Genomic DNA, 26456 nt, shown 5'->3' with positions numbered 1-26456 from the left:
GACCCCTCCTTGTCCCCACACTGAGGTCATCCTGGTAAGACCATGGACCTCAGTCTCGTGAGCCCTGCATTATCCACCACAAAGCCAGCAGAAGTGTGTGGCTGTGTCTTCCCCTTGCAGCAGATGGAACAGGCCACCTGTCACCCGGAAGTGCCCACCCTACAGCCTCTCCCCAGTTCTTTCCTCCAACATTGGTAGCCAACAGGCAGCTCTGCCAAATGTCTGCTTTGCAGATGTCCCAACTGGACACTGGAACGTCAGTATCGCCACTGGGCGTGATTCCCTGGGGGCCTCTACTCCCTTGATTTCAAAGGAGGGCAAAGACCACCCCCCTTGCCCGTTGGTGAGGGGAGGAAGCATCCCGTCTCTGTGGTCATCCCACGCGACCACCGTGACCCACCCTCACTGGCCTTCGCTCATCTAGATCTTCTTATATTGCTTTTGGGCTGGGTGAGTAGAGGGGATGGTGCTGCTGGCCTTTGATGGTGACACCAGTTGTGGCCCAGCACAGCCTTGTGGGAGGGTGACAGGCCCCAACATGCATCAGTTCCCTGAACTTACAGAGCGAGGGTACTTAGAACCTTGTTTCCACAAATGGACCTTAATCACCATTTCAGGGCTTCTGGAAATGCTTCATTAGACATGCTGTTAAGTTATAGGCATGAAAACCATGCATTGAGAACCCACCATGTGTAGTCACTGAGCTCAGTGCTGTGTATCGTTCACATCTTGTTTAATCCCCCCTGCAACATTCTGAGGTCAGTCTTTGTATTACCCCATCACACAGATGAGGACACTAAGGCCCATGCGAATGTTACGTGTGGCAAAAGGGAAGTCTACCAGGTCAGCAGTGGTCAAGCTCACAGCTGCCAATTCAAGGACCGAGTGCTTTCTGCTGCTTACCATGTTCCACACGTCCAACCACCTGTGTAACTACTGGAAAATCATTATAGCATTTAAAGAAATAATGTGGTCATAACGCTTTTTGTTCTCCTTTTGAAGATGATGGAGTGCCCCGAGGCCCCTCCTCTGATTGGGGAAAAAAAAAAAAAATCAGCAGTCGGAAAGCCCCACGGGCATGTCTCCACCCTTTCCCAGGGACTACAACTGGGTTTGGAACCAGGCACCTGTCCTTGAGGCATTTCAGCAGCTCAGGCCCTGCCCTGACCTGCCTGTAGGAGAGCCACAGAGAGCCTTTGTTCCAGGGCACAGACAGATGATGCCTGAGGTGCAGGTGAGGCCCGTGGAGATGCTGCTGGTTTGCGGCTTTTCCCTCCCCCTCGGTGGTCCCAGAGGTTGGATCTAACCTTTTTTTTCTTGGACACTTGCCAGAATCCTGTGAGCTTGGGCCTCACGCTGCCCAGGGTGATTTTTCTCCATCCCTTAAACTCCTCCCCAGCACACACTCCACCTGTCACCACCATCTGTAAACCTGTCCCTGTGAGGAAGGATAGCCTTTACCCCTGGAGTTTTGAGGACACCTGGGGTTGGTGCTCCCTGGCCCTGAGCCCGTCCTCCTGCAGTGGGGAAGCAGAGGTCGGGAGTGAGGCCATGTCCTATTTAGTTCAGCACACATTTGCCAGGTATACCCTATATGCCAAGCACAGTGATAGGCACCAGGGTAGGCAGAGAGTCATGCCAGTTGTACAAAACTAGCTTTACTCTCAATTAAAAGAGAGGTGTGCTGGTGGTATGTACAGGATCCAGTGCCCAAAGAAAGATTGGGAGTTCTCTTCGTGGCTCAGCGGTTAACGAACCCACCTAGGATTCATGAGGATGCAGCTTTGATCCCTGGTCTCGCTCAGTGGGTTAAGGATCCTGCGTTGTTGCGGGTGTGATGTAGGCTGGCAGCTACGGCTCCGATTCAACCCCTAGCCTGGGAACTTCATGTGCCATGGGTGCAGCCCTGAAAACCAAAAAAAAAAAAAAAAAAAAAAAAAAAAAAGACAGCCATCTCTGCCTAGGAGGCTCTGCTGAGATGGTAATGTTTCTTCTGGATTTTTCGGGATGACTAGGCATTCACCAAACAGAAAGGAAAGTGAAGGGAAAGGTGGATAGATGTTGGGGCATAGGTAATATGAGGTGTAAAGGACTGGCTTTTTTTCAGCCTTGCAGATTGGAGAAACAGAGGCAGGAAAATGCTTCCAGCTGCCCCTGACAGGGAGTATATGCTTTGGGAGTGAAATGGGTTGCGGACATGATTAGCTCAGACCTGGGTTTGCTGCCCTGCTGGCCAGAGATCTAGATGCTGAGCTGTATCCTCCTTTCATCCTGAGCCAGAAAGTGGGGATCTTTCTGGACCATTAGGGTAAACGCCGGGATCGTTTCCGCTTCCTCCTACCTGTGTCAGTTTGGTGGTGAGTGGGGCCCTTTCTGTCCCTCACCAGCAGGGGGAGCTGTAGGCTTTGCTCCCACGCACCTCATCCACTTTCCCCTGTGGGTAGGGTCCCTAGAAGGTGTGGTGAGCAGTTCACAGAAGGGCTGCCAGAGTAGGGTGGGAAGTTACCTGGAGTGTAGGTCATGAAGACTGCCCAGCTGGAGGAATAATGCTGCAGAATCCACAGTCCCGAGTTCAGCTGGGTGACCTTACGCCATGGCTTAAGGAGATTGAATAGGAATTCTGAGACTGGTCCAAGACAGCCTTCTCTTTGGCCCTTAGTCCCTTCCCTACAAAGCAGCTTTCTTTTTATGAGATTATTTCAGTGCTTATGTCATAGTAAACGAGGCCTGAGGTGTCCTTTCAAGAAGGTTGAAAGAAAACAACTCTATTTTCCTCCCCTCTTGCCCATCATCCCCTATAGCATGTATGTTGATTAGTATCAGCCCCTGGGAGTAGGGGTCAATCAGAATCCAAGGAGATTCAGAGTCAAGGTGATACTGAATTCTAGTGGAAATTGGGCCACAGCCTGTGTGGTTTGTTCTTCGATTTATGAAGGGGTGGCCATAGGAAAGAAAGGAGTTCTCATGCTGGTTTAGACAGCAGCCTAGCTCAGGGCTCCTTAGACAAGTCGTATCTCTCTAGGTCTACATTTTTCCCCCTTTTCTGCAAATCAGGAGGGTGAGGATGGTTGATCAGAAACAAAATGAGGAGTTCCCATTGTGGCTCAGCAGTAATGAACCCAACTAGTATCCATGAGGATGCAGGTTCGATTCCTGGCCTTGCTTGGTGGGGTAAGGATCCACCATTGCCCTGAGCTGTGGTATAGGTCATAGATGCGGCTCAGATACCATGTTGCTGTGGTTGTGATGTAGCCAGCAGCTGCAGCTCCGATTTGACCCTTAGCCTGGGAACTTCCATGTGCTGCAGGTGCAGTGCTTAAAAACAAGAACCAAAGCAAAACAACAACAAAATAAAACAAAAGGATGCTCTTTTTCCAAAGCCTCAGGAAATGTCACGAGGGGAACATTTTTGTGGGCTGGTGGATTTTGATTTTAGATAGTCTGTGGAGCTGGCTTACCAGGCCTGGTAGAACACAGACAAATGCCATTTGCAAATAGGAAAAGAACGCAATTCTAGTTTTTTGGATACTGTCTGTTAAAGACCACCCATGGCATAAAACTGGGTGGCTCTTAACCCCAAACAGAATTCACCACCCTGGCGTGCTGTTCTGAAAAGAAAATGATACAGTCCAAATGTCCACCACGGGGTGAACAGAGAAAGGAAATGTGGTCTATCCACATAATGGGGTCACAGCGATAGAAAGACACTAATAATAAATGCTCTCATCTGGATGCACCTTAAAACATTCTGCTCCATGGAAGAAAGTCAGATGCAGAGGACTACACGTTACAGGATTCCATTTATAGGAGATGCTCAAAATAGGCAAATCTACAGAAACTACAGATGAGAGGGTGCCTGGGGGGATAGGTTTGGGAATTGACTTCAGATGAACCCTTTTCAAAGTGACAGAAATAGTCCAAAACTTTGAATTTCCTGAACTTACTAAAGATCATTGTACACTTGATTTTATGGATGTAAATTATACCTCAACAGAGCTGGGGTTTGTTTTGCTTTTTACAGATCACCATTGCGTTTTCTCTCAAAGGAGGTTACTCATGGTCAATTTTCTTCTTGCCGCCTGTGACGGTGGCCTGAGGGACATGGACATGGACAGGAAGGAGGGGACAGCTTCTTGGGCTCCTTGCAGGTCAGGAGCCCTGTGCTGAGTTCTGAAGAGGCTGCAGCTACAATGACCAGATTTTCTGAACCAAAAAAGGAGTCAGGCAGTGTCCTAGGTGCTTTGCCATTATTTTCTCATTTAATCCTCTGTTAATTCTCGTGGAGCCCACAGGGAAGGGGCAGCATACATATGCCCATTTTAAAGAGGAAAACTGAGGCTCAGAGTTTGACTCTTGCAAAAACTCTGAAGTCTATAAACAGTGGACTCCAGAGATTCAAGCCCAGATCTTTCTGGCTCTAATGATCAGTGTTTTTTTATTTTTTGTTTTTGTTTTTGTTTTTGTTTGTTTGTTTTTTTTTTTTTTTTGCTTTTCAGGGCTGCCCAGACAGCATATGGAGGTTAGCAGGCTAGGGAGTCCAGTCGGCACTACAGCTGCTGGCCTGTGCCACAGCTCACAGTGACACGGATCCTTAACCACTAAGCAAGGCAAGGGATCGAACCCACAACCTCATGGTTCCTAGTCAGATTTGTTTCTGCTGCACCATGACGGGAACTCCCGATCAGTGATCTTTGTAATGAAAATGCTTCCTCCTAAGAAAAAGTGTATTTATGGGAGCACTGGGTTCATTCACAGATAAAAAAAAAAAAAAAAAAAGCCTTAAGGAACAATACAACAGCTATGAGCAGTAAATGACTGATTATCCACAGCAGGTAGAGAGTACAACAGAGCCAGCTCTGTTCATCTGCCCTGGCTGGCACTGATAGCTTTGGTTAGGAGGGTGCCTCCTGTTTGCTGGGGGGGGGCAACCCCTGAGCCCCCAAACTGGCTGAACTGTTGGTTTCTCCCCCTTTTGTTTTTCTTGGGTTTTTTTTTTTTTTAAACGTGTAATGAAATGTGTGACACATTCTATAATAAAAGAAAACTTCTAGAAGGAGAATAAAGAATACTTATATGCCTGTGAGCTAGCTTAATAAATAAAACATTACCTAGTGTGCTTTTAAATTCATGACACACGATGGGCGTATAAGTGAACCACATTATCCTGTGTTGGGAGACAGGGCTTTGAGCTGGAAAAGCCTAGATTCAGATCTCAGCTCCGGCATTTATTACCTTGGAGAGGTCACGAACCTTTCTGAGCCTCTGTTTCCCCTTAAGCAAAACAGAGAAAATAATACTCCTTTCCCAGGTTGTAGGGATGAAAGGAGATCCTGTATATAAAAAGCTTTACTCGATATACACTAATTAGAAATAGCTCTTGTTATTTTAAACTAGATAACCTGACAATATGGTAACAATTATAAAAGGCACTAAAATCTCATGTAGATTTCAACTGTCATGATTATAGCTCTCATCTCACCCCTCTGAGGAGACAGGTTTAAGGGGAAACGGTCTGTTTGCCCAAGTTCCCTAATAGGCCCTTGCCCGCATGCCAGCTCTGTCACCATCCAGCTAAGTGACCACAGTGGTGTCATTTTACCCTCCCTCTTCCCATGAGTAAAAGGCTTATTCCAAAGAAGAAAACTGAGGCTCGGAGAGGTCAAATCGTAAAAGAACTCAACCCATCCAAACTTCACATTCTGTGACTTTGGGGTCCTTGAACATTTAGAAGCAGAAGTGAAACAGGCCACAGGTGTGTTCTCCTTTGGTTTCCTTAGGATGGAGAAGGAAACAGAGCCGAAAAGTTAAAGCTGAGCTACATAAAGAAGCTGGTGGGGGGCTTTCCCACTTTTCTGGAACTTTCCCTCCTCCCTGCATTGCGTAATTACACAATCGCATTGCGTAAATAAGAGTTTTCTCGCCTCTTGACTTCTCCAGGTCAGCCCCGGCTTACACCTGTTGTCCTGTGGTACTTAAGAGCTGCCTCTCCCTTTCACTCTCACAGTTGTCTTAATTTGCATGATAAATTATAAGGTCACATAGTAAAACCCATCATTTTTAAGGCATGAACCTGGAGCTGTCTGGGAATCTCATACAGGATTCTAGAGCCGTGGGTGTCCTGCAGTAACCAAGCCTAGAGAAGAACCTGACAACACCTGTGCTTTCACATGTATGCTATGGTTTGAGCGACAAAACAGCCTTGTGCGATGGGGCAAGCTTGGTCACTATTGTCACATAAGGCCCAGAGAGATTCAGTAACTGGTTCAGGGTTGCACAGCTGGTCAGTGGTATAGGCTGGAATTCAGGGCTTTGGGTTTCCAAAAGCTGGGCTCCTGCCAGTTCTGTCCCGCAGTCATGAAGTTGCTAGCTCCTGAAGCAGGGAGTGAAAGTTGGATTCTGGTAGTTTGTTATTGCCAGTGTCTTCAGCCGGGAAAGAGGAACTCTCCAACAGGAAGTAAGTCAGCCAGACCTAAACAGCAGGTCGCAGCCCAGGGCACTGGCAAGCTGGCAGGGAAGGGAGCTTGTCTCTGAAAGAACCCAGTTCAGGCCTCTGCCCCTTAATTGGATCTTGGAGGAAACTCAGGTTCCTGTGTCAGCATCCTCTTGCCCAGCCTGGAGCTAACCTGGAGGCGTGCATGCCCCACACAGGTGAGCGAGGCTTCCCTTCCTCCAGCCCCGCTCCCTCTAACCCCCTTGCCAGTTCAGAAAAAGAAATTCAGCCCAAGGGTGGAGGCACAGCACAGGTCCCTTCTTCTCTGCCCCTCTTGCTGGGTGGTCTATTACTTCACCCTCAGGGTCAGTTTAGACCCAGGCCATCAGCAATCTGGTGTTAAAAGATCAACAGCATAAAAGGAGGGATTGCCCAAGGAGCCATATCCTTGCTTCCACAGCCTCTGCTTGTGGATAAATATTTTATTCCTTCTCTGCATCTCTTTATGCGTGCCTGGAGGCAAATGCATTTTCACATCTGAAAAATTCCAGCTGGAATGAAACAATTGTCTTAGCCCCACTCTGCACGAATTTCTTTTAAAGAGAGGAGAATTTTTATGTGAGCTCTTTATGGAAGCAAGCCCCGTGTATGGCCTATCCTCACACCCACCCCAAATTCAAGTTCATTATTCAGCAGGCTAGAGGGACGCAGAGCCATCTAGCTGAGGGCAGGATGACTGGGGAAAGCAGTGTGAGGATTTCGGAGTCAGCCAGCAGCCGCTCGCTCAGCACAGTCCAGGTGGCTTGAAGCACAGAACTTGGCAGAGCCCAGTGGAGACCGGTGAGCTTCCCCTGGTCCCTCTGTCCCTGGATCGCTTGCTCTGCCTCCTGAACAAGCAGAGTCTTGCTCAGGACTCTGTCTTTCTCGTCACTGTGTCCTTACTGAGAATTTCCCCTGGCCCTCTCCAGGCATCCCAGTTGCAACTTGCCTCGTGTATCTCCTCCCACCCCAGTGGGGAGAGTCTACTAATTTCTGCTGATTTTCATTGACTATGATACCAACGACATATTCAGGAAATCTGTCATATCCCAGAGGAATGACATGTCTGCGAGGACTGAAGCAGCCTATTGAATGGGCAAGAAAGGGATCCCCAGAAAGGGTGCCTCCTCTAACCTGGATCTCTTTATTGTCTTGCAGAAATCAGGAATGGAAACCTCAAGGCCATTCTAGGCCTCTTCTTCAGCCTCTCCCGGTACAAACAGCAGCAGCAGCAGCCCCAGCCCCAGAAGCCTCACCTTCCCTCGCCGCTGCCGCCCGCCGTGTCCCAGGCGGCCGGGGCTCCCTCCCAGTGCCAGGCTGGCACTCCTCAAGCCCTGTGCCAGCCTCACCAGCCAGCACCGCATCAGCAGTCAAAAGCACAAGCGGAGATGCAGTCCAGGTGGGCGCTCCTTGCCAACTGACCATTTTACCTTTTTTAGGGCTCTCCCGCCACACTGACCACATTCTGCCTGTACTGGGCGTGTTTTTCATTTGCGCATCTTCGGTGCTGAGAACTACAAGCGGTTAGTGGGGAATTAGCCTGACCTTGAAATGGATGTGCCTGGCGGAGATGTGGACTTTTATAGATCAGAATCGCCAGCAGCTAAAACTAATTAGCTGCTCCTGCCTCAACTCTGGCCTCTTACACACACGCTCACAGGCAATAAAACAGCCTCTAAAATAGACTTCAAACTTCTTTTGCGTGTCTGCCTACAGGCTGGGAGTTCAGTGTTAGAGGCTCAAGTAAATTTCACTTAGTGGAGACAAAAGTTCTCCTCCAGCAGATGCCTCTGCTTTGCCAGAACAGAACTTCTAAGATCACAGAAGGGAGTTCCACTGAGTATTTGATTGACTTTTGCATGGCCAACATTTTCCATCTTACTCAAAAAAAAAAACACACCAAAGTTATGAGTCTGTGGCTCAGTGGTTAAGAACCTGACCAGTATTCACAAGGACACAGGTTCGATCCCTGGCCTTGCTCAGTGGGTTAAGGATCTGGTGTTGCCATGAGCTGTGGTGTAGGTCCCAGACACGGCTTGGATCCCACATCCCACATTGTTGTGGCTGTGGTGTCGGCCAGCAGCTATAGCTCCGATTCACCCCCTAGCCTGAGAACCTCCCTATGCTGCAGGTGTGGCCGTAAAAAGACAAAAGAATGACAGCAACAAAAAGGTCGCAGAAGAAAGGTGGCAAGTGGTTTTCAGCAGGAAAAGAGGCAGCCCCCTCCTCTGAGAGGGCCAGCATCCCCAGATGGGAGCAGTTACCATGACATGGGAATGGGCTTTGTTGATGCTAGAGACTGGGTAGCCGTATCAGCTGTGGTCCTCTGCTTTGGGAAGTAGGGCCTAGATTTTGTTGCTCTTTCCAGAGGGACTGATGCTTGCCAGCATTGCCATAGGATGATATGCCGGCAGGATGCCAGGACAGTCACCATCTACTCTGCTACGATGCGAATAGTTGCATTCCTGAGCAGCTCACAAAAGATCATCTCATGAAACATTTTTCATAAGACAGGGAAAAAAAGCGGATTAGGAACCAAAAAGTTCTTGATTCATGGTAAAGTTTTGGAGAAAAGTCCACAATAACCATTAGTTTCTTTTTAGCCAAAAACCGTTAGCTGTCAAATCTAAATGCCACTGATCAAATTGATTGCTTGATTTCATTTAATGTATGCTAAAGAGGAATGATCTTTTTCTTCCAGTCCCCCAAAGCACCAGCATTAATAATCACAGCTTTTCTCACACACCTTCATACGCTTAGTAGTTCATTGTACTTGGGCAACGCACACAGTGGTTCAAATAAAGCAGCCGCCTTATAGATGGTCATAGCTATTTTCCCCCAGGAGAAGTGCTGTTTTCCACTTGTGATGGTGTTAAAACCAGCAGTGAGAAAAGTAATGTAAATCAGAGCCCCTAATTAATTATCTAATTATATCCAAGTCACATGGAAATATAGGGGCTAGTAGGGATACAATGAGGAATAGACTGCCAGGTCACCAGCCTCTCATCTTTGCCCTGAAGATGGGGTGCCACCTGGATGGGAGCCATTCTCTGGTCAGAGGTCCTCTGTGAGGATTGGAGGTCCCCAGTGGACTGGGGTGATTGATCTGGCATCATTTCCCACACGGCGTTCTACAGAGTGCTTATTCCCCGGATGGCAACTTGCAGGGGAAGGGTTCTGTGGGGGGGACATTGGGAAATAAGTTGTTATACCTGTTGCTGCAGGGTCTCCTCAGATCCTTGAATCTGCCAGTATGCATTCATCTTTCCATTTAGCGTTTAGAGGCCTTCTGTGTGCCAGACACTGTTCTAGGCACTTGGGGCAGGGGTAGGGCGAATGAGATAGCCAAGGTGCCCACTCCCTACATTTTACTGGAGGAGGCAGGCAAATAAAAGGGGAAGAGAAATGGCAAAGAGTGGTAGTATAGTACAATGATGGGATTCCCAGGGATTGGATTGATAATTGAGGTTGGGTTGATATTGATAATTGAGATTGGGTTGAAAGGAAGGTTTCTCTGAGCACAGGACACCAAAGTGGAAATGTGAATGACAGGGAACTAGCCATGAGAGTGTGGAACAGATCAGACAGAGGGAGTAGCAGGTGCAAAGGCCCTGTGGTAGGCGTAAGATTAGCAGGTTGGACGAGTAGAAAGAAGGCAACTGTGGCTAGAGTTCAGTGGGTGCAGGGAGGCCGGAAGTGAAAAGCAGCTTCTAAGCAAAGAGGGTTGCTAGCCTCTACGCATGGAAGAGAGCGTGGCTGGTGCCCTGGAGTTGTGTAGGCCCATGGCCCTGAAGCCAGGTCACAGTGATGGCTATACTGGCTGAAGAGTTCCTATTGCATCTTGAAGGTTGAAAGCCATTGGAAAATCTGGAGCAGGAGAGAGAGAGTCATTTTTTTAAATTAAAACCACATCTGCCCTTCTTAGAGAATAAGACTGGAGGAGCAAGAATAAAGGAGGGACCCAGCTCGGAAGCTTCTGTGGTCCTGTAGGTGACAGTGGCTTGCATCAAGGTGGTGGAACACATACGGAGATGGACCGGTTCAGGGTATGTTGGAGGATGAGCCAAAAGGACTCTGGAGTGAGGGAGAAAGGAATCTAAATATAGCCTAGATTTCTGGCCTGAGCAGTTAGGGAAATGGTGGCATTTCTTGAGATAAGGAAGCTGGAAGGACACATGTGCACTGAGAATCATCAGAAGAGAGCATAGGAGGCATCCTCAAACTGAGCCACAGCTTGAGATGTTCTTATTTTATAGAGCATCTCATGACACAGGGTTCCAAGGAACGTGTGTCGAGAAACACTAGGTTTGTGTCACTTAACCATGCTAGCCTGAAGCCTCTATTTCCATAGTAAGCATTTGTCTTCTCAAAAGAACCAGATGTTCTAGTCAGGACACCCATCTCCCGGTAAGAAAGAGCATCCTACTCTTAATAAAGGCTTGACATAGATGAGCCAACCTCACTTAAGCCAGGTTTTTATATCCATTTATTCCAGAGTGGTACCTGCCATCTCGGCTCCCTGACCCTGCAGTGTGGTGACACAAACTGGGCTTTGGAGTTGCTGTATGTCCTCATTCATCCTTTCTTTGGCCCAGATTGGGTTACGTCTGCAGATGATTGGTTTGATGCATTACATATTGATACTTTCTAATTTTACTTCCAGAGGGTAATCTTGTTCTTTTTTTCCCTCTTTTCTTTTTTCTTTTTTTTTTTTTTTGGCTGCCCCACGGCATATGGAATTCCTGGACCAGGGATCAGATCTGAGCCACAGTTGCAACCTGTACCACAGCTGCATCAGCACTGGATCCTTTAACCTGTTGTGCCGGGCCTGGGATTGAACCTGTGTCCTGGCATTGCAGAGATGCCCCTCATCCTGTGGCACCGCAGGGGAACCTCCTGATCATCTTGTTCTCAAGGTCTAGAGATGTGATAGCCCATGCTCATGTTCTGGCTGCAAGTTTAAGAACAGTAAAGTTACTTCTCTAGCTTAGTTCCATTGTGTGTCTTTTTTTTTCTTTTTTCTTTTGCTTTTTAGGGCCACACATGTGGCATATGGAGGTTCCCAGGCTAGGGGTTGAATCTGAGTTACAGCTGTCAGTCTACACCACAGCCACAGCAACTCAGGATCCAGGCCACATCTGTGACCTACACCACAGCTCATGGTAATGCCGGATCCTTAACCCACTGAGCGAGGCCAGGGATTGAACTCGAGTCCTCATGGATACTGGTCGGATTTGTTTCCACTGTGCTATGAAGGGAACTCCAGTTCCACTGTACTTCTATCCCTAAGATTCTGACTTTGATAACCAGAGTCCCAAGGATAATGGTTTGGATCCTTGATCACTAAGGTCAAATGTTGGTGAAACCCCCCAAATGCCAGGTTTGTATTAACCCTTCATTAGAACTCTGCCAGAGGCAGACATGCCTAAATACCATACCTCTCAGGATAGCAAATGCTGACACTTGACAACTTTTCCATAATGTTTTTAAATGAAAGAGCCGTGGAAGCTGAGCAAGGAGATTTGAGATACTGGCGTGAGGGAATCAGAGCACCTCCTCTGTGCTGGCTGAATAGACTCCTTTTTACCCCTTGAGCTCTTCTCATTAATTTATGTGATCGCTGAGAAGTCGATCCACATTTCATCTCATGAAATGCCTCTCCGAGTGTGTCTACCTTAACATATTATCAATATTTAGCTCTTTAGGAAAAATCCAGAAAATTGCTTTTTTTTAAAAAAAATTCAGCCTCTTCCGTCTCTTCCTTCACTTCCTAAGTCTAGGGACACTAACATTGCATTTCTCACCTCATATCCTTTTATGATATGGGATGTATGGACGCAAGAAAGAGAAATATTTTCATCTTTCATCAGGCAGTCGATAAGTTGAAATAAGCTTCACTTTTCACTAAGTCCAACCATGATTCTTCACAATCATAAAGCTATGGTTTAAAGCCCAGGATTTAGCAAGTTCAGAAGACTTTGAATTGATCTTCTCTTAGACCATTGAGACCAAAGGTTCCCAAGAGCAGCCAAACTTGAAAGCATCTCCACCCTTGCCGTGGGTCAACTTTATGGGATATTCAGGACATTATTGACAAAGCATGTGAACTAGAAACTTCTAAGTGCTTTAGAAAGGTACAAAGTTTACTTGTCAGAGACCCCTGGCTTCAGCATCTTACTGTGAAAGATGGCCTTACAATGACTGAGAGCAGAAAAGATATTTGGAGTTTAACAAAAGAAAGAGAAAGAGAACCCCGAAGTTCTCCAGTAATCTTGATAGCAACTTCTTCATGTTGGGCATTGATCAGATCAGATCTAGCAAGAAGGCTGCATGTTGTGGGGGAAGTGGGCAGAGGGAGCCCCAGGAGCACCTCCATTGGTCTAGGACTCTGGTTACTTATATGTGTGTCTAACGTGTCTTCTCTCCCCTCACTCATCTCTTCCACTTTTTTCTTTCCTGTCATGCAGTGCAAACTCCAAGGACTCATCACAAAGCAAAGTCATCCGCTTCACTCTGGGTCAGAAAAAGATCTCTAGGTTAGACTTTCTCCGCCTCTTGCAAAGCATGGTTTCAACCCAACCCCTTTGTTCTGGCTGTGTTTCCTTTTGGTCCCTCTCCCCTTGCCATGTTTGCAGTTCAGGAAAACCAAACATGCTTTGGCTGATGACCCAGTGTTGAAGAGTTGAGAGTGGCTGTGAGGTTGCTGAAGGGGGGTGGGTATGTGTGGGTGTGTGATTGAACCTAAGTGAGCTGGAGTTGTATATACTGTTTCTGCATTTCTCTAATTTTTGTCTTTGATTGTTTGGACATCAAAGTCCATTCCGATTTAAAGAGAGGTGAGTTTCCAGGTGGTTTTCTGCAGAGGTTTTCTGATGAGTTGGGCTCCCTGCTCTGTCCCGGCCCTGACCCCACCTCACCTGCATCTCATTTGTGTGTTGTGCTTTTTGTTATTGTGGCTGTTAGTAAAATTACTAATGTGGGATTGGTTTCTTTCTTGAGTATTTAAAGACCTGAGGCATGAACCCAATTGTTCAAAGGAGACAAAGCATAAGCCTATGTCTCATTTTTATTTCTGGATGGTCTTACCATGGATGCCTGTACCATGGACAGATAGTACCCTGAAAATAAACATGGGACATGCTCATTACTAATTTTCTTGATTCAGTGTTTGGATCTGCTGCATCCTGTGGGGACCTGTTCAGGGGGATGGTAAATGCCGGTTACATCCTTGTATCTACTGTTATTTTAAAGGTATCAACAGCTAACATTTATTGAATGCCTGTACCAATTTGAATGCATTACCTTATTTAATATTCCCATCACTCTTCTTATGGTAGGTCATTTATTATCCCCATTTTACAAATGAGGAAACTAAAATTTAGGAAGTTTGGTAAGTTACCAAAGTCACATGGAAAGTGGAACAACCGAGATGTGAGCCCAGGTGATCTAACTCCAGAACTCTCACTTTAACCCCTTGGTTACGTCTCTCCTCTCCTCCCCCTCCTCGAATTCTGGCATTTATGTGGTTATTGAGGCTGCTGTTTAAATCTTAGGTTTCAACCCCTACTCCCAGCCTTTTGCCTCATGTTGCATCCTGACAAATAGAATCTCCTCTTCATTCTGGCTCGCATTTCTTTCTCACTGAATTCTCACTTAGAGCTAAAGGGATGCCCAGGCTGCATTTCTCTCTGTATTCACGTAACACATACAGAACATCCACATGGCTTAGGCTCCGGGTGGCTGCCTTTCCTTATCAGAGTTAACTTTTCTAAAAAATTTACACATGGGGAGGCACAATGCAATGCAGGCTCTGCCTGACTGGGAGGAGAAGCCACAGGGCAGCTGCTTCTCTGCAGAACAAATCAGCATGTTACCCACATTTGGTGCTGGGGATCTATGTTCATCACCGCATCTCGTAGCCATGTGTCTTAGCTCAGGCTGCTGTGACACCCTCCTATACACTGGGTGACGGGACAGAAATTTCTTTCTCACAGTTCTGGAGGCTGGGAAGTCCGAGACCCGGGTGCCAGCACAATCGGATTCTGAGGAGAGTCCTCTTCCTGGTTTCCGGGCGTGCATGCTCTTCCTGCACCCTTACGCAGCAGAGAGCAGGAAGAAAGCATGAACTCTCCCCACTCCTCTAAGCTGCTGATCCCATCATGAGAGCTCTGCTTTCACAACCTCATTCCCTCCCAAAGACCCCATCTGCAGATACCATCGCACTGGGGATGCAATGAATTTGGGGACCAAGGGATGGAAACATGCAGTCCATAAGCACTGTGCCAGAGGTGGCTTTTTTCTCTTAACAGCACAAGCCCAAGTCCAACAGACCACCGCCACCTCCCCAAACACTGCACTGGTAAACTGGGCTCCCCCCGCCCTTTTTTTTTTTTTTTTTTCCCTGAGTGTCATACAAAGTCCATACACAGGACGGGAAGTAGCAGGGGGTGGGGATATTGGAGGAAACCTGAAATCTAGTGTTTGTTCCCACGATGTGACTAGTTCTGGAACAGAGAGAAAACAGGAGCTGGCTGGGAAAGTACCTAATTGGAAGCACATGCCCATCCCGTGAGTGATCTGTTATCAGTCCCAGATGATGGAAAAGGGGGAAGGGGAAAGAGGAAGAACCGAAGGAGGAGTGTGTGCCTGCCCAGCCCTGAGGGCATGCTGGACACAGGGCTTCCAGGTTGACCAAAGCCAAGGTCTGGCTTCCTGTCGGGGTCCTGTCCCTCACCTAGAGTTTCTTTTGGATGCATTTTGTTTCTGATGAGCCCAATAAAGGGATATTCCTGATTTTATTATTTGCCTGACACTCCTCCTTGCCTTCCCTGCCCCCTAGCCTTTAGCACAATCTTTTTTTTTTTTTAGAGTTTTGATATTTTATATTTTATTTTATTGTAATCAATTGTTATTTCCCCAATACATTTTTTTTTTTTCCTTACTCTATGGCATGGTGACTGAGCACTATCTTGATAAGCGTTTTAGCTGATCAGCACCACCAAGGGTAGCAGTGAAGTTTGGTTGCCAAAAGAAAGAGCCCGCCCCACTCCTCTGGCTGAGTCGGACCCTCTCCTGGAACTCAGCAGATGGGTCTCTTGTTCAAGTGCAAATATCTTGATAGGCACCAGGGCCATGGAGCAGGGTGGGAAGCCTCAGCCTTGAATCTAGCTCTGGAAGAGCTTATGGAGGGAACTGGCACAGGGATGGATTTCCATGAATTTCTGCGTTTGACCACTGTGTTGCCTCTTGGCATCTCCAGTGAGCCTCAGGGATTGAGGCTTATTCTCCCCATGCGAGGCATTGAAACAGAGTAACTAAGGGAGCAGCTTTGCTGGGAAATTTAGCCGCCCCCATTTTCACCACTTCTATGTTACCTGGACCAGTTATCTAATCTCCAGGAACCTGTGTTTCTTTACTGGTAAAGTGGAGTGGGTCTGCCTCACTCACAGGGCTACGTGGATGAAAGCAAATCATTTCTAGCCCTGTACTCCCTGGCCTGTGATCAGTGCACCGTAACTAGCCGAGCGAGCGATGGTGGCAGTTTGGGTTGACCTGGACCAGCTCTAGCGAGTCCCACAGAGTTCACCCCTTCACAACCATCTCCTGGTGAGGCTAGACATTCGGTCCTCTCTGCCCAGCTGCTGAAAAGCTGACGCCATGGAGATGAGAGATTTAGCGTTTAATCATCTTGTCTAGCAAAAAGCATCTCTGATCATGACCTCCAGCCCCCGAGGTCTTGAGCATGTGCACACAAGCTGCCATCCCTCCCTGGGAGGCCCATTTTCGGCTCCCGGCCTTTGAAGTGGTTTGGGCAGAAGAACGGCTTTCTTCCCATCAGCACGTGCCAGCACGTGGAGCTGGGTTGCACAAGAAGCTTACGTGCCAGGAATGACAGCTGTACCGCCGGGGCTGGGCTGCGCACATTTTGGAGAAATTGACCATGGCTCCCGTAGCAGCAGGATTTTTCCTCTGCCTCTTGGTTATACCTCTTCCCTTCAACTTTGTTTTTTCAAAAAGCAACATGTGTGCATTTCAAAGAACCCATCTGTGTCTTCTGTCATTTTGAAACTGGGTTGGAGGTGGAATGATCGTAGAAAGTGTAGTTCCTCTTGCAAAGGAGCCTTTGGAACCTTCTGGTGCTTGGATGATGCAGGGGGTAAAGTGTTTGAGGTCAGCTTGCCACACTCCCTTCTTGCTGCTTTTTCTCGATGAGGCAGGCACTGCGGGCAGCATCTGTTGTAGGACCTGCAGCTGTTCCACTGAGCAAGACCCAGCTCTGCAGCAGAGGAGGAGGCTGATAGGGACAGCAGCTGCTGCCAGGCTGGGCCTTGAGAGAAGTTCCCCTGATGCCCCAGGATGTTAACAATAATGAACTTCAAAATGTTCGCCGGGAGCGCTTGTCACCGTAAACTGGCAGCTACTGTGCTTTTCAACTCTAGTCCTGCTTTCAGCCTCCTGGATGAATGCCTCCTTGCTGGGGACAGGACCAAGTCCAAGATGCATAGTCTGATGGTGGAGGCTGGCCCCGTTTTTCCAGCCTCATGTCCTCCCACACTGTCCCCCAAGCCCCAGCACACACTGGCCCTTCTTTCCTCTGGGACAGGCTTCCCTCTGCCCCCTACCTTCTTGCCCTCTGTTCACATTCTCATTCCATATGCCACAGCTTGCTCTGGGGTCGCTTTTCTTTGGTATCTTCCCTGACCATTCCACCAACTTCCGAGGTCATTGTTTTCCTTCTTTGAATTACTCCTGACCTTTTATATCGTTTTATTAGTACTTACGGCATTGAGATGTGAGCTAGGTTCAGTCAGCCCCTCAAGATCGAGATAAGATCGGGAGTTCCTGTTGTGGCCCCAGCGGAAGTGAATCCAACTACTAACCATGAGGATGCAGATCTGATCCCTGGCCTTGCTCAGTGGGTTGAAGATCCAGCATTGCCATGGGCTGTGGTGTAGGTCGCAGACACAGCTCAGATCCCAAGTTGCTGTGGCCGTGGAGTAGGCTGGCAGCTGTAGCTCCCATTCAACCCCTAGCCTGGAAACCTCCGTATGCCTCAGGTGTAGCCCTAAAAAGCAAAAAAAAAAAAAAAAAAAAAAAAGATCAAGATGGATCCAGAACCCTGTGATGGTCTCTTTGAGCTGCTGTAATAAAACACCATAGGTTTATTCATTGCTCACAGTTGTGGAGGCTGGAGGGCCAAGATCAAGGTGCCAGCATGGTCACATTCTGATGAAGGCTGTCTGCCAGGTTGCAGACTGCCAACTTCTCACTGTGCCCTCACATGGTCCTCAAGTTTACAACTATTCCCTTGGATATACTTTATTATTATTACAAAGTTATAGGTACAGAACAGAAATCTCAGCTGGTAAGACTGGTTCAATGTCACATGTATAGAAAAAGTCCTTATTTTATGCATTATACCACACTGCCTCACGGAGGAGCAGACTGCCAACCTCATTCAAAGTTGTGGCCATCCTGTCCAATACTTGAACTTCTTGCCTGTATAAAGACCCTGTGCTGCCTTGACAAATCTGTGGTCCAGTCCCAGATCAGGGCAGTGGGGCCTCTAGCAACTCTGAAAGGAATGCATCTTTAACCCCCTCATTGATGCTTCCCCCCCCCATTTTTTAAAGTTTTATTGAAGTATAGTTGATTTACAAGGTTGTGATAATTTCTCCTGTACGATAAAGTGATTCGGTTATACATGTACCCACATGCATCTTCTTTCAGATTCTTTTCCCACCTAGATTATCATAGAATATCGGGTAGAGTTCTCTGTGCTACACAGCAAGCAGGACCCCTTTAGCCAGTCATTTCATTAAATGTCAGCGTACATATGCCAATCCCAAATTCCCAGTCCATCCCCCCCCCCCACCCGACCCAGTTGCTTTTCACTTCCCTGTTCTCTGCCAGTTCCCCACTGGAGCAGAATGCTGTGATCTGTGTTGCTCTACACCCCTTAAAGCTGTTACTGTGACATTATCTTGGAACAAGTCCATAAGCCTTTCCCAGGCCTATCTGTGGGCACAAAGACTCCTGTACCATCTGGCCCAGAGGGGCCCTGGGTCTGTACCTGCAGCAGCTCTGCTGTTGGCTATGAGTCCTCAGATAACAGTGTCCACCTGGGAGGGCTTGCAGGATGCCCTCTGCCTTGGAAGCAGAACTGAGAGCTTGAGCTCCTTGATCTGTTGAGCTGGCCACTTCTGTCCCCAAACATAGGCACTGGCTGGTACTGCTGGTTTGGCCCCCGACTCTGTGCCTGTCTTCATGGGGTGAATACCTTCTCCAAGCAAGACAGGATAAATTAACAGAGGGACAGATCGTTGTCGTCGTTGTAGTGCAGTGGGAAGTGGGGCCTTCCCTCCATCACTTTCTTGGGGGAAGAACTTCCCCCCTTCCTTCTCTGCTAGCTCCCAGTGAAGGACGTGGGCCAGCTTCTTCTTAACTGTATACATTTTACAGTCCTCTCACACCAGCTCATGTTCTGTGTTTACTCTACAGCCATCTTTCTTGCTCAGCCAACAAGAAAAAAGTTGAAAGTGTTTGCCTGCTTCCATCTAAAATGCTTCCAGACTGCAAGCTTCTTTGGTGCTTACAGATTTGTGTGGAAAGAGCAGGCTGAAAGGTTTATGAGTTGAAAATTCAGACTTATCACTAGATCTCATGCTGGTCGACGGTGGTTCCCGTGGCTTTTAAACACCACTAAGTGGGGTTTCGCTCAAAGATATAATGAAATATTTCATCATTTATTCATCTTTCAACTTTAATGGTTGGAAACAGTCTGCTTAGGAGTCCCTGAACCAGGATTCTGATTTGGGGAGTCTTGCCCTTAACTCTTTGGGGAATGGGCCATAATATCTTTAGACACATTACCATAGAGAAGTCTGCTGACTTTATTTCCCAAATCTCCCAACAGTAAAGTGTTTGATTTAAAGGGAAAGTGTATGTTTGTCTTCAGGCTAACAGATCCCTGCTCATTTTACAGAAAGAATGTGCGATTTTATCCATCAGCTGCGTAGAGAAGCTGGGCTTCAGAGTCAGAGTATTGTTTAAGGAGACGGGTTGTCTGGTATTGAAGGAAAATGCATCTCTGAACAAATGATTCCACCCAGGCCATGAGTTTTCATTGCAGAGGTGTTGGGTTCTGAGGTGGCACTTCCCTTTCTGACCATGATAAATGATGTCTTTTTCTTGATACCTAAATCCCTAGATTATGCCAAAAACCATTTTCCGTGACGGTCAGAGAAGATGCACATAAGGCAAACAGTCTGGAGTCTCAACAGGCCATTTTGTTCCACCTTTGATAGAATTAGAGATGGCATGGTTTGGCCCTATTTTAAAAGCAAAATTACTCATGCAAGAGAAAAAGAGAGATTTTTATTTTATATTTTGTCTTTTTAGGGCCACACCCAAGGCATGTGGAGGTTTGCAGGCTAGGGGTCAAGTCGGAGCTACTACACCTGCCAGCCTATGCCACAGCAACGTGGGATCTGAGAGATCCTTAGCTCACTGAGCAAGCCTAGGGATCGAACCTGCATCCTTGTGGATGCTAGTTTGATTCATTTCCATTGAGCCACAATGGGAGCACCAAGATTTTTTTTTTTTTTTTGTCTTTTTGCCTTCTCTAGGGCTGCTCCTGCGGCATATGGAGGTTCCCAGGCTAGGGGTCAATGGCAACGCTGGATCCTTAACCCACTGAGCAAGCCCAGGGATCAAACCCACAACCTCATGGTTCCTAGTTGGATTCGTTAACCACTGAGCCACGATGGGAACTCCCAAGATTGTATTTTAAGCTACAAACATAGTCATATATTTTTCCTTCAACATGTCCCTCTCTGCTCAAGGGAAAACTGCGCACGCTTTGCTGTTGAACTTTAATGGAATCATTACTAGCCTAGATGTTTGTAGTGTTTCCACTAAGTCCTCAACCAGCAGACCTCCATAGACCTGATGTCTCCAGTGGTTTCTTTTGCCTCCTGCATGGCTGCAGTTCCTTCTTCTGAGACACTGCCCTTCTCTTGAGACTGAGTCCATTACTCTGTTGCTTTTGCATTTTAGACTTCCAGGTCCTACTGCGAGGGTATCCGCTGCAGGCAGCGAGGCCAAAACACGCGGAGGATCAGCCACTGCTAACAACCGACGGAGCCAGAGCTTTAACAACTATGACAAGTCCAAACCGGTCACTTCCCCACCCCCGCCCCCACCACCCAGCAGCCACGAGAAAGGTAAGCCAGCTATTGGGGTCCTTCCTGGCGCCTTCCTTTTATAGCAGATTCAGTTACTTTGGGTAAGTGTCGGGTTGCAAATAGAGGGATGGGAATGGGTACAAGGACATGCTTGGCCAGCAGGAACTTGGTTAGCAGAGGTATTAATAAGGTGGAGAAAATAGTATGTATTCATAGTTGTCAGCAGGAATAGCTGTGTTTGCCTGTGTAGGACCCAGAAGACACATAGAAGCAATATAGCATTTGCAATTTGAAAATAAATTTTCATAGAACATGCTCTGAACTGTAGGTGGTTTTCTAGAAATGAAGCTTCCTGGGTGTGCATTTTGTGAGCTGATAAGGTTTTTACCCATCAGAAATGAGGTGCAGGGAGTTAGGAACAAGGGGCTTTTCACCTTTGAAACAGTCAGACATGTGGGTTGGCTCAATGCATATCTTGGCTTCACATAAGGAGTAGGCAGCATTCTTCTTGGCCTTCTGATGATGTAACTCTTAGCAAAAAAAGATACGATTTTTTTTTTTTTTTTTACTTTGCATAGTACTGAGCTTTGAGCTTGGGGGAAAGAGGTAGGTAGCCCTGTGCGGACTCTTGCACAGAGGTAGTAAAAGCTTTGCTTGCTGAGGTCTGTGTCTCATGAGACATTGGAGAAATAGAGGAGTTTGAGAGTGCTCAGAAGACTCTTCAGTAACAGGCAGAGCCCCTCATTATTCCTCCCAGGCAACATGGGGTCTAGACTTCTTCAGGGGTCTTGCCCAGATGTCTTGGATGCACTTTCTGCCTGGCAGTGTGGACGCTTCCTAGGGCTTGTCCTGGGTCTCCCTGGGACCCAGGAGAGCTGCCTCCTGCTTCCAGGGGACTGGGTGGTCCTCTCACCCTGAACGAGATCAGAACCTGCCCAACCCACCCCTCCAGCCCTGAATAGTTTGATCCAATGGTGCTGGGCTTCCCCCCACCCCAGCCCTACCTGGAATACCAAGGAAGGCTATGGAGGGCTGACATGTACGCGGCAGAAGCTCTCTCACACAAGGCATGTCAGGAGTTCTGCAAGCAGCACTGAAGCTACGAGCAGAATGTCTCTACTGCTCACGTCTCTGATCCAGCCTTTGGCTTCTGCTTCGAGCAAACCATTTTTATTCTCCTTCTTCTTCTCCTCCTCTCTTTTTCCTCCCTCCCTTCCCTTCCCCCCTCCTCCTTTCCTTTTCGTTACTATACCCAAGTGTGTTCTTATTATTATTTATTTATTTATGTTTTTCTGTTTGGGCCACCCCACAGCATTTGGACTTCTCAGGCCAGGGATCAGATCCAAGCTACAGGGTTGACCTGTGTTGCAGCTGTGGCAACGCAGGATCCTCAAGCCACTGTGCTGGGCCAGGGATCAAACCTGTGTCCCTGTGCTCCAGAGATGCCGCCGATCCCATTGCACCACAGCAGGAACTCCTGTTCTTTTTTAAAAGTGTGTTTAAATTACAAAATTAATAGCCTGCCACAGGTATAGGCCTAAAAAAATAACAAATTACAAAAATAAGAATATGTGGAGTTACTGTTGCAGCTCAGTGGTAACAAACCCGACTAGTATCCATGAGGCTGTCAGTTCACTCTCTGACCTCGCTAGGTTAAGAATCCAGCTTAAGCAAAGTTGCCATGAGCTGCAGGTAGGTTGCAGATGCAGCTCGGATCCTGCGTTGCCGTGGCTGTGAGGTAAGCTGGCAGCTACAGCTCCAATTCCGCCCCTAGCCTGGGAACCTCTATATGCCATGGGTGCGGCCCTTTTAAAAGGTAAATAAGTAAAATAATATATGCTTGCCAATTGGGACAAGTTTATATCAAGTAAAAATTCTCCCTGAAGGGTACCAGTATAGACCATTATATGCGTGTCCTATCAGAGCTTTCCCAACGCATTTCTATATATCCTCTGCGTAATATTTATAAAAGAGCTAAGTTTTGTTGAGTATCAGCTGTGTGCCTCATTGAATTCCCCCAAACAGTTTTGTTGTTATCCCCATGAATCTAAAGCAGTTAAGTACTGGCTCAGATCACACCACAGGCAGGCAGAGGTGGAGTCAGAACCCAACCCAGGCACCTGGCTTGGTGTCAGAATCACAAGAGATACTGTACAAATGCTAGAATCCTTGCCCACTGAGAGCTGGTGTGAGATGTGCCGATTGAAGGAGAAGGGGAGCGTGTTAGGGAAGCCTGTGCAGAGCCCACTGCTGGCTGGCCTGCCCTTGGCCCTGGTTCTTTGGGGAGAGTAGACATTAACAAGGCTGAAGGATGGCTCAGAGACCAGTGCCCAAAAGACTGAGTGAATAAAGAACAGGCTCCCCAGGGATGGAACAGATGTGGGAGGGAGCAGGGCTGGGAGCCAGACCTGTGTCTTAGAGCCCGCCACAGACGCAGGGCCACCAGGCAGCCCAGCCAGGGGCTTCCCACCACTCTGCCTCCGTCCTGGGCAGGGGTTGTCCCATGGGTCCCAAGCAGACAAGAGAGCCAGGAGGCCTCCTGGAGGACAGTAGCTGTGAATTCTAAGAGAGGCGTTGCCTGAGGGGAAGACTTCAATGTCCACAGGAAGGGAAATGGTACTTAGTTGTTGAGCACAGAGTATTTGCCAGGGCATTTGATTGTCCCTATGTTACTTGATCCTCACATTCAGTGAGATAAATATTCACCCAATATTACAGATAAAGGAAATGAGGCTAAATGAGATTGAATAACTCGCCCTCCGTGGTGATTGAGTGCTGGAATTCACATCTGGATCCGATGCCCAGATTTGCACGCTGGCTCTGTCCTGTCCCTCTCAAATGAGGGAGTATGTGGGGGAATGTTTTGTGGGCTGTGGCTCCCTCAAAACCCCGCACGGATTTGCAGTGGTAAAAATAACTGACACTGTTCCAGGCATGGGTGGTGCTTCTCTCATCCCTCCCCTGTCCTGGGCAGCTGATGCAAAGCAAGGTTGGGACAGGCCTGGGTAGGGTATTCTTTTACTGATACTTTTTCCACCATCTTGAGGTGAAGGGGCCCCGTGATTTTACCTTCAGAGTCTTTTTTTTTTTTTCTTTTTTATTAGGGCTGCACGTGTGACATATGGAGGTTCCCAGGCTAGAGGTGGAATTGGAGCCGCAGCTGCCAGCCTACACCATAGCCACAGCAATGCGGGATCCGAACTGCATCTGTGACCTACACCACAGCTCACGGCAACACTGGATCCTTAACCCACTGAGCGAGGCCAGGGATCAAACCTGCATCCTCATGGATACTAGTTGGGTTCATTACCACTGAGCTACAAGGGAATGCCTATCTACAGAGCCTTTCGTATTTCCTCTTCCTTTCTTCATGGTCTCTGTGTTTTCCCTTGAATCTGACTTTGGTTGCAGATTGAGGTAGGTGTCTTACATGGAAGATACACTTTGTGGGGAGGGAACAGAAATAGCTCAACCAGCTAGCCGTGTATAAGCCACAACAGGTGCTTGGTGCATAAGATACCATCCTCTACCTGGAAAAATCTGGGTGAGAGGCTCTCGGGAGCAGGTGAATTGGAGTTGGGTGTGGTTGCTGCTGTAGTTGAGGTGTGGACTGCTTTCAGATGAGGTCAGCTCCGTGATAGACTCTCTCGACCTGTCCTTCCTTGAAACTGCATTGTGAGTCGGTCAGACCCTGACAGCCTTGTGTTCTGGCATTTCATTCTCAGGTGAACCAGTTCATAAGCTTTTCCACGTGATGACCCCTTGACCCGGGAATTCTGCTCCTAGCGTTCAATCTAATCACATCAGGAAGTTCAATGAGGGATTCATTATGCTGTCCATAAAGGACAACAACATTTCAACACTTAGTCCCAATTTTTAAAAAGGATTAAGACGAATGAACAGAAATGGTAACAGGCAGCTTTTCAAAAACCCCAGAGCACCTTATACTTTGTGGGCAAATACTAAACATGCCTCTTAAAATCATGTCCAAAGAAGCGAGTCCCCTTTTGTCATCCTCACGGAATTTAATTCTGATCATCCAGATCTGTCACCTGAGATGTAAGAAAGCAGAAGAGTAACAGGTGGTCCTTCATATTGAAAAAAAAATGGAGGACTCACAATTCCTTAGCTCGTCCCATGAGTCCATAGCAAATACACAAAACGCAGAAATGTCCTGGACGACAACATGACCTATTAGTTTTTCTGCAGATTCAGGTTTCACGTTTTGCAGGTTTGGAAGAAAGCCTGCACATCCTCAACCTTTAGCAAAACCTGCTTAGTTGTGTGTGGGATCGTTCTCACCATCATGGTCTAGGTCTGCCTTTGGCTTCCCACTCTTGGGGGCAACCATCAGGCAGAGGCCTGGCCTGTGGGATGTGGGGTGGCCGGGAAGCCCAGGGTCCTTCATTCCCTCTGCTGGCTCCAAGTGCCTCTAGGGCTCCAGGCCAGAGTCAGAGATTTTCAGGGGAGAGGAAATAGCTGTCGTTTTCAACATTCGTGACATTCTCTGTTTTTTCTTCCTTCTGTTCCCTCACTTACATCCCTTGACTAGGTTAATGCTTCCAGAAATCTAATACATTTCTAAAGTATTTAATAGTCCATCCTACAAATTTGGAATGTTTGGTATTCCTCGACTGCATTCTCTGCATTTGGAGGATGTACTTTTTGAATGACAGGGCTTTCTTCATTTTATGGACATCTTTCCTCTAGTTTCACTACAAAATTCATTATATAGAAATGTTAAGACAACACAAATGCATTAAAAGGAAAAGAACCCTATTGAATCCCACCTCCCAGATAAAGCCACTGTTTACTACTTAGTTTACATTCTTCTATATTTTTATGCATATATTGCCACAGTTTGAAAAGGAGTAGTGTTTACTTTTTGCCATTAATTATCCGAAGTGCCTTATTAGTAAGAATTTAATTTTTAGAAGAGCCTTACACATATACACACACTCTCTCACATGTATATGACATTTTAAGTCTTATAAACAAAATCAACAAATCATGGACAGCCTTTTTTTATAGGTCCTCCATTCTCTCTTCATAAAAGAGTTCCCGTTGTGGCTCAGCAATAACAAACCTGACTAGTGTCCATGAGGATGTGGGTTTGATCCCTGGGCTCACTCAGTGGGTTAAGGATCTGGCATTATCGTGAGCTATGGTGTAGGTCACAAACACGGCTCGGATCTGGTGTTGCTGTGGCTGTGGTACAGGCCTGTGGCTGCAGCTGTGATTCAACCCCTAGCCTGGTGACCGCCATATGCTGCGGGTGTGCCCCCCCCCCCAAAAAGAGTTGCATAGTATTCCATGGAATGAATTTACGTGTGTGTGTGTGTGTGTGTGTGTGTGTGTGTGTGTGTGTGTATGGTCTTTTTAGGGCTGCACCTGTGGCATATGGAGTTTCCCAGGCTAGGGGTCGAATTGGAGCTATAGTTGCTGGCCTACACCACAGCCATAGGAACACTGGATCATTAACCTACTGCCCTGAGTGGGGCCAGGGATTGAACTCGCATCCTCATGGATACCAGTTGGGTTCATTACCACTGACCTACAACCAGAACTCCGGAATTTACCTTAATATTTTTAACCACTTTCATTTAAGTTGCCTCTAATTTTTTGATTATAAATAGCACTGAGGTTAACATCTGTAGCTTTGTTGCATGTAGGCAACCATTTCAGTGCAGTTGCTGTATTGAAGGATGTGTGCACATCTTACAGTTGTTTTGTTTTGTTTTTTGTTCGATCCTAGCATTTTTTTATGTTGTTATAACAGTGCCCAATTTTGCTCCCCAAAG

The 26456-nt window shown here is 47.3% G+C and overlaps 1 protein-coding gene and 1 long non-coding RNA gene across 20 annotated transcripts in view; one reads left to right on the top strand and one right to left on the bottom strand.

Moving 5' to 3' along the window:
• The window catches only part of LOC146405339 (uncharacterized), an 855846-nt gene extending 838278 nt beyond the window's left edge, over positions 1–17568 (bottom strand). Inside the window, exon 1 of the long non-coding RNA XR_014837237.1 lies at positions 11655–17568. This is a non-coding gene — a long non-coding RNA (uncharacterized LOC146405339). The remainder of the gene's footprint in view (positions 1–11654) is intronic.
• Positions 1–26456, top strand: part of NAV2 (neuron navigator 2) — an 820834-nt gene that overhangs the window by 563064 nt on the left and 231314 nt on the right. For 14 of the 19 annotated variants that reach the window (XM_085011765.1, XM_085011759.1, XM_085011757.1 and 11 more), the window contains 2 exons: positions 7628–7868; positions 20528–20694. In XM_085011765.1, the coding sequence (XP_084867891.1) occupies positions 7628–7868; positions 20528–20694 (408 nt within the window). Of the gene's footprint in view, positions 1–7627; positions 7869–12936; positions 13006–20527; positions 20695–26456 lie in introns of all 19 variants that reach the window. The other 5 variants (XM_085011753.1, XM_085011763.1, XM_021085308.2 and 2 more) reach the window with 1 other exon arrangement.

The sequence above is a fragment of the Sus scrofa genome, chromosome 2 (genome assembly GCF_054392235.1).
Source record: "Sus scrofa isolate SSC_HxYL_T2T_F1_AM1 chromosome 2, Sscrofa_HxYL_maternal_Yorkshire_Landrace_v2.0, whole genome shotgun sequence".
Classification (NCBI taxonomy): Eukaryota; Metazoa; Chordata; class Mammalia; order Artiodactyla; family Suidae; genus Sus; species Sus scrofa.
This window is presented reverse-complemented; position numbering and strand designations above follow the sequence as displayed.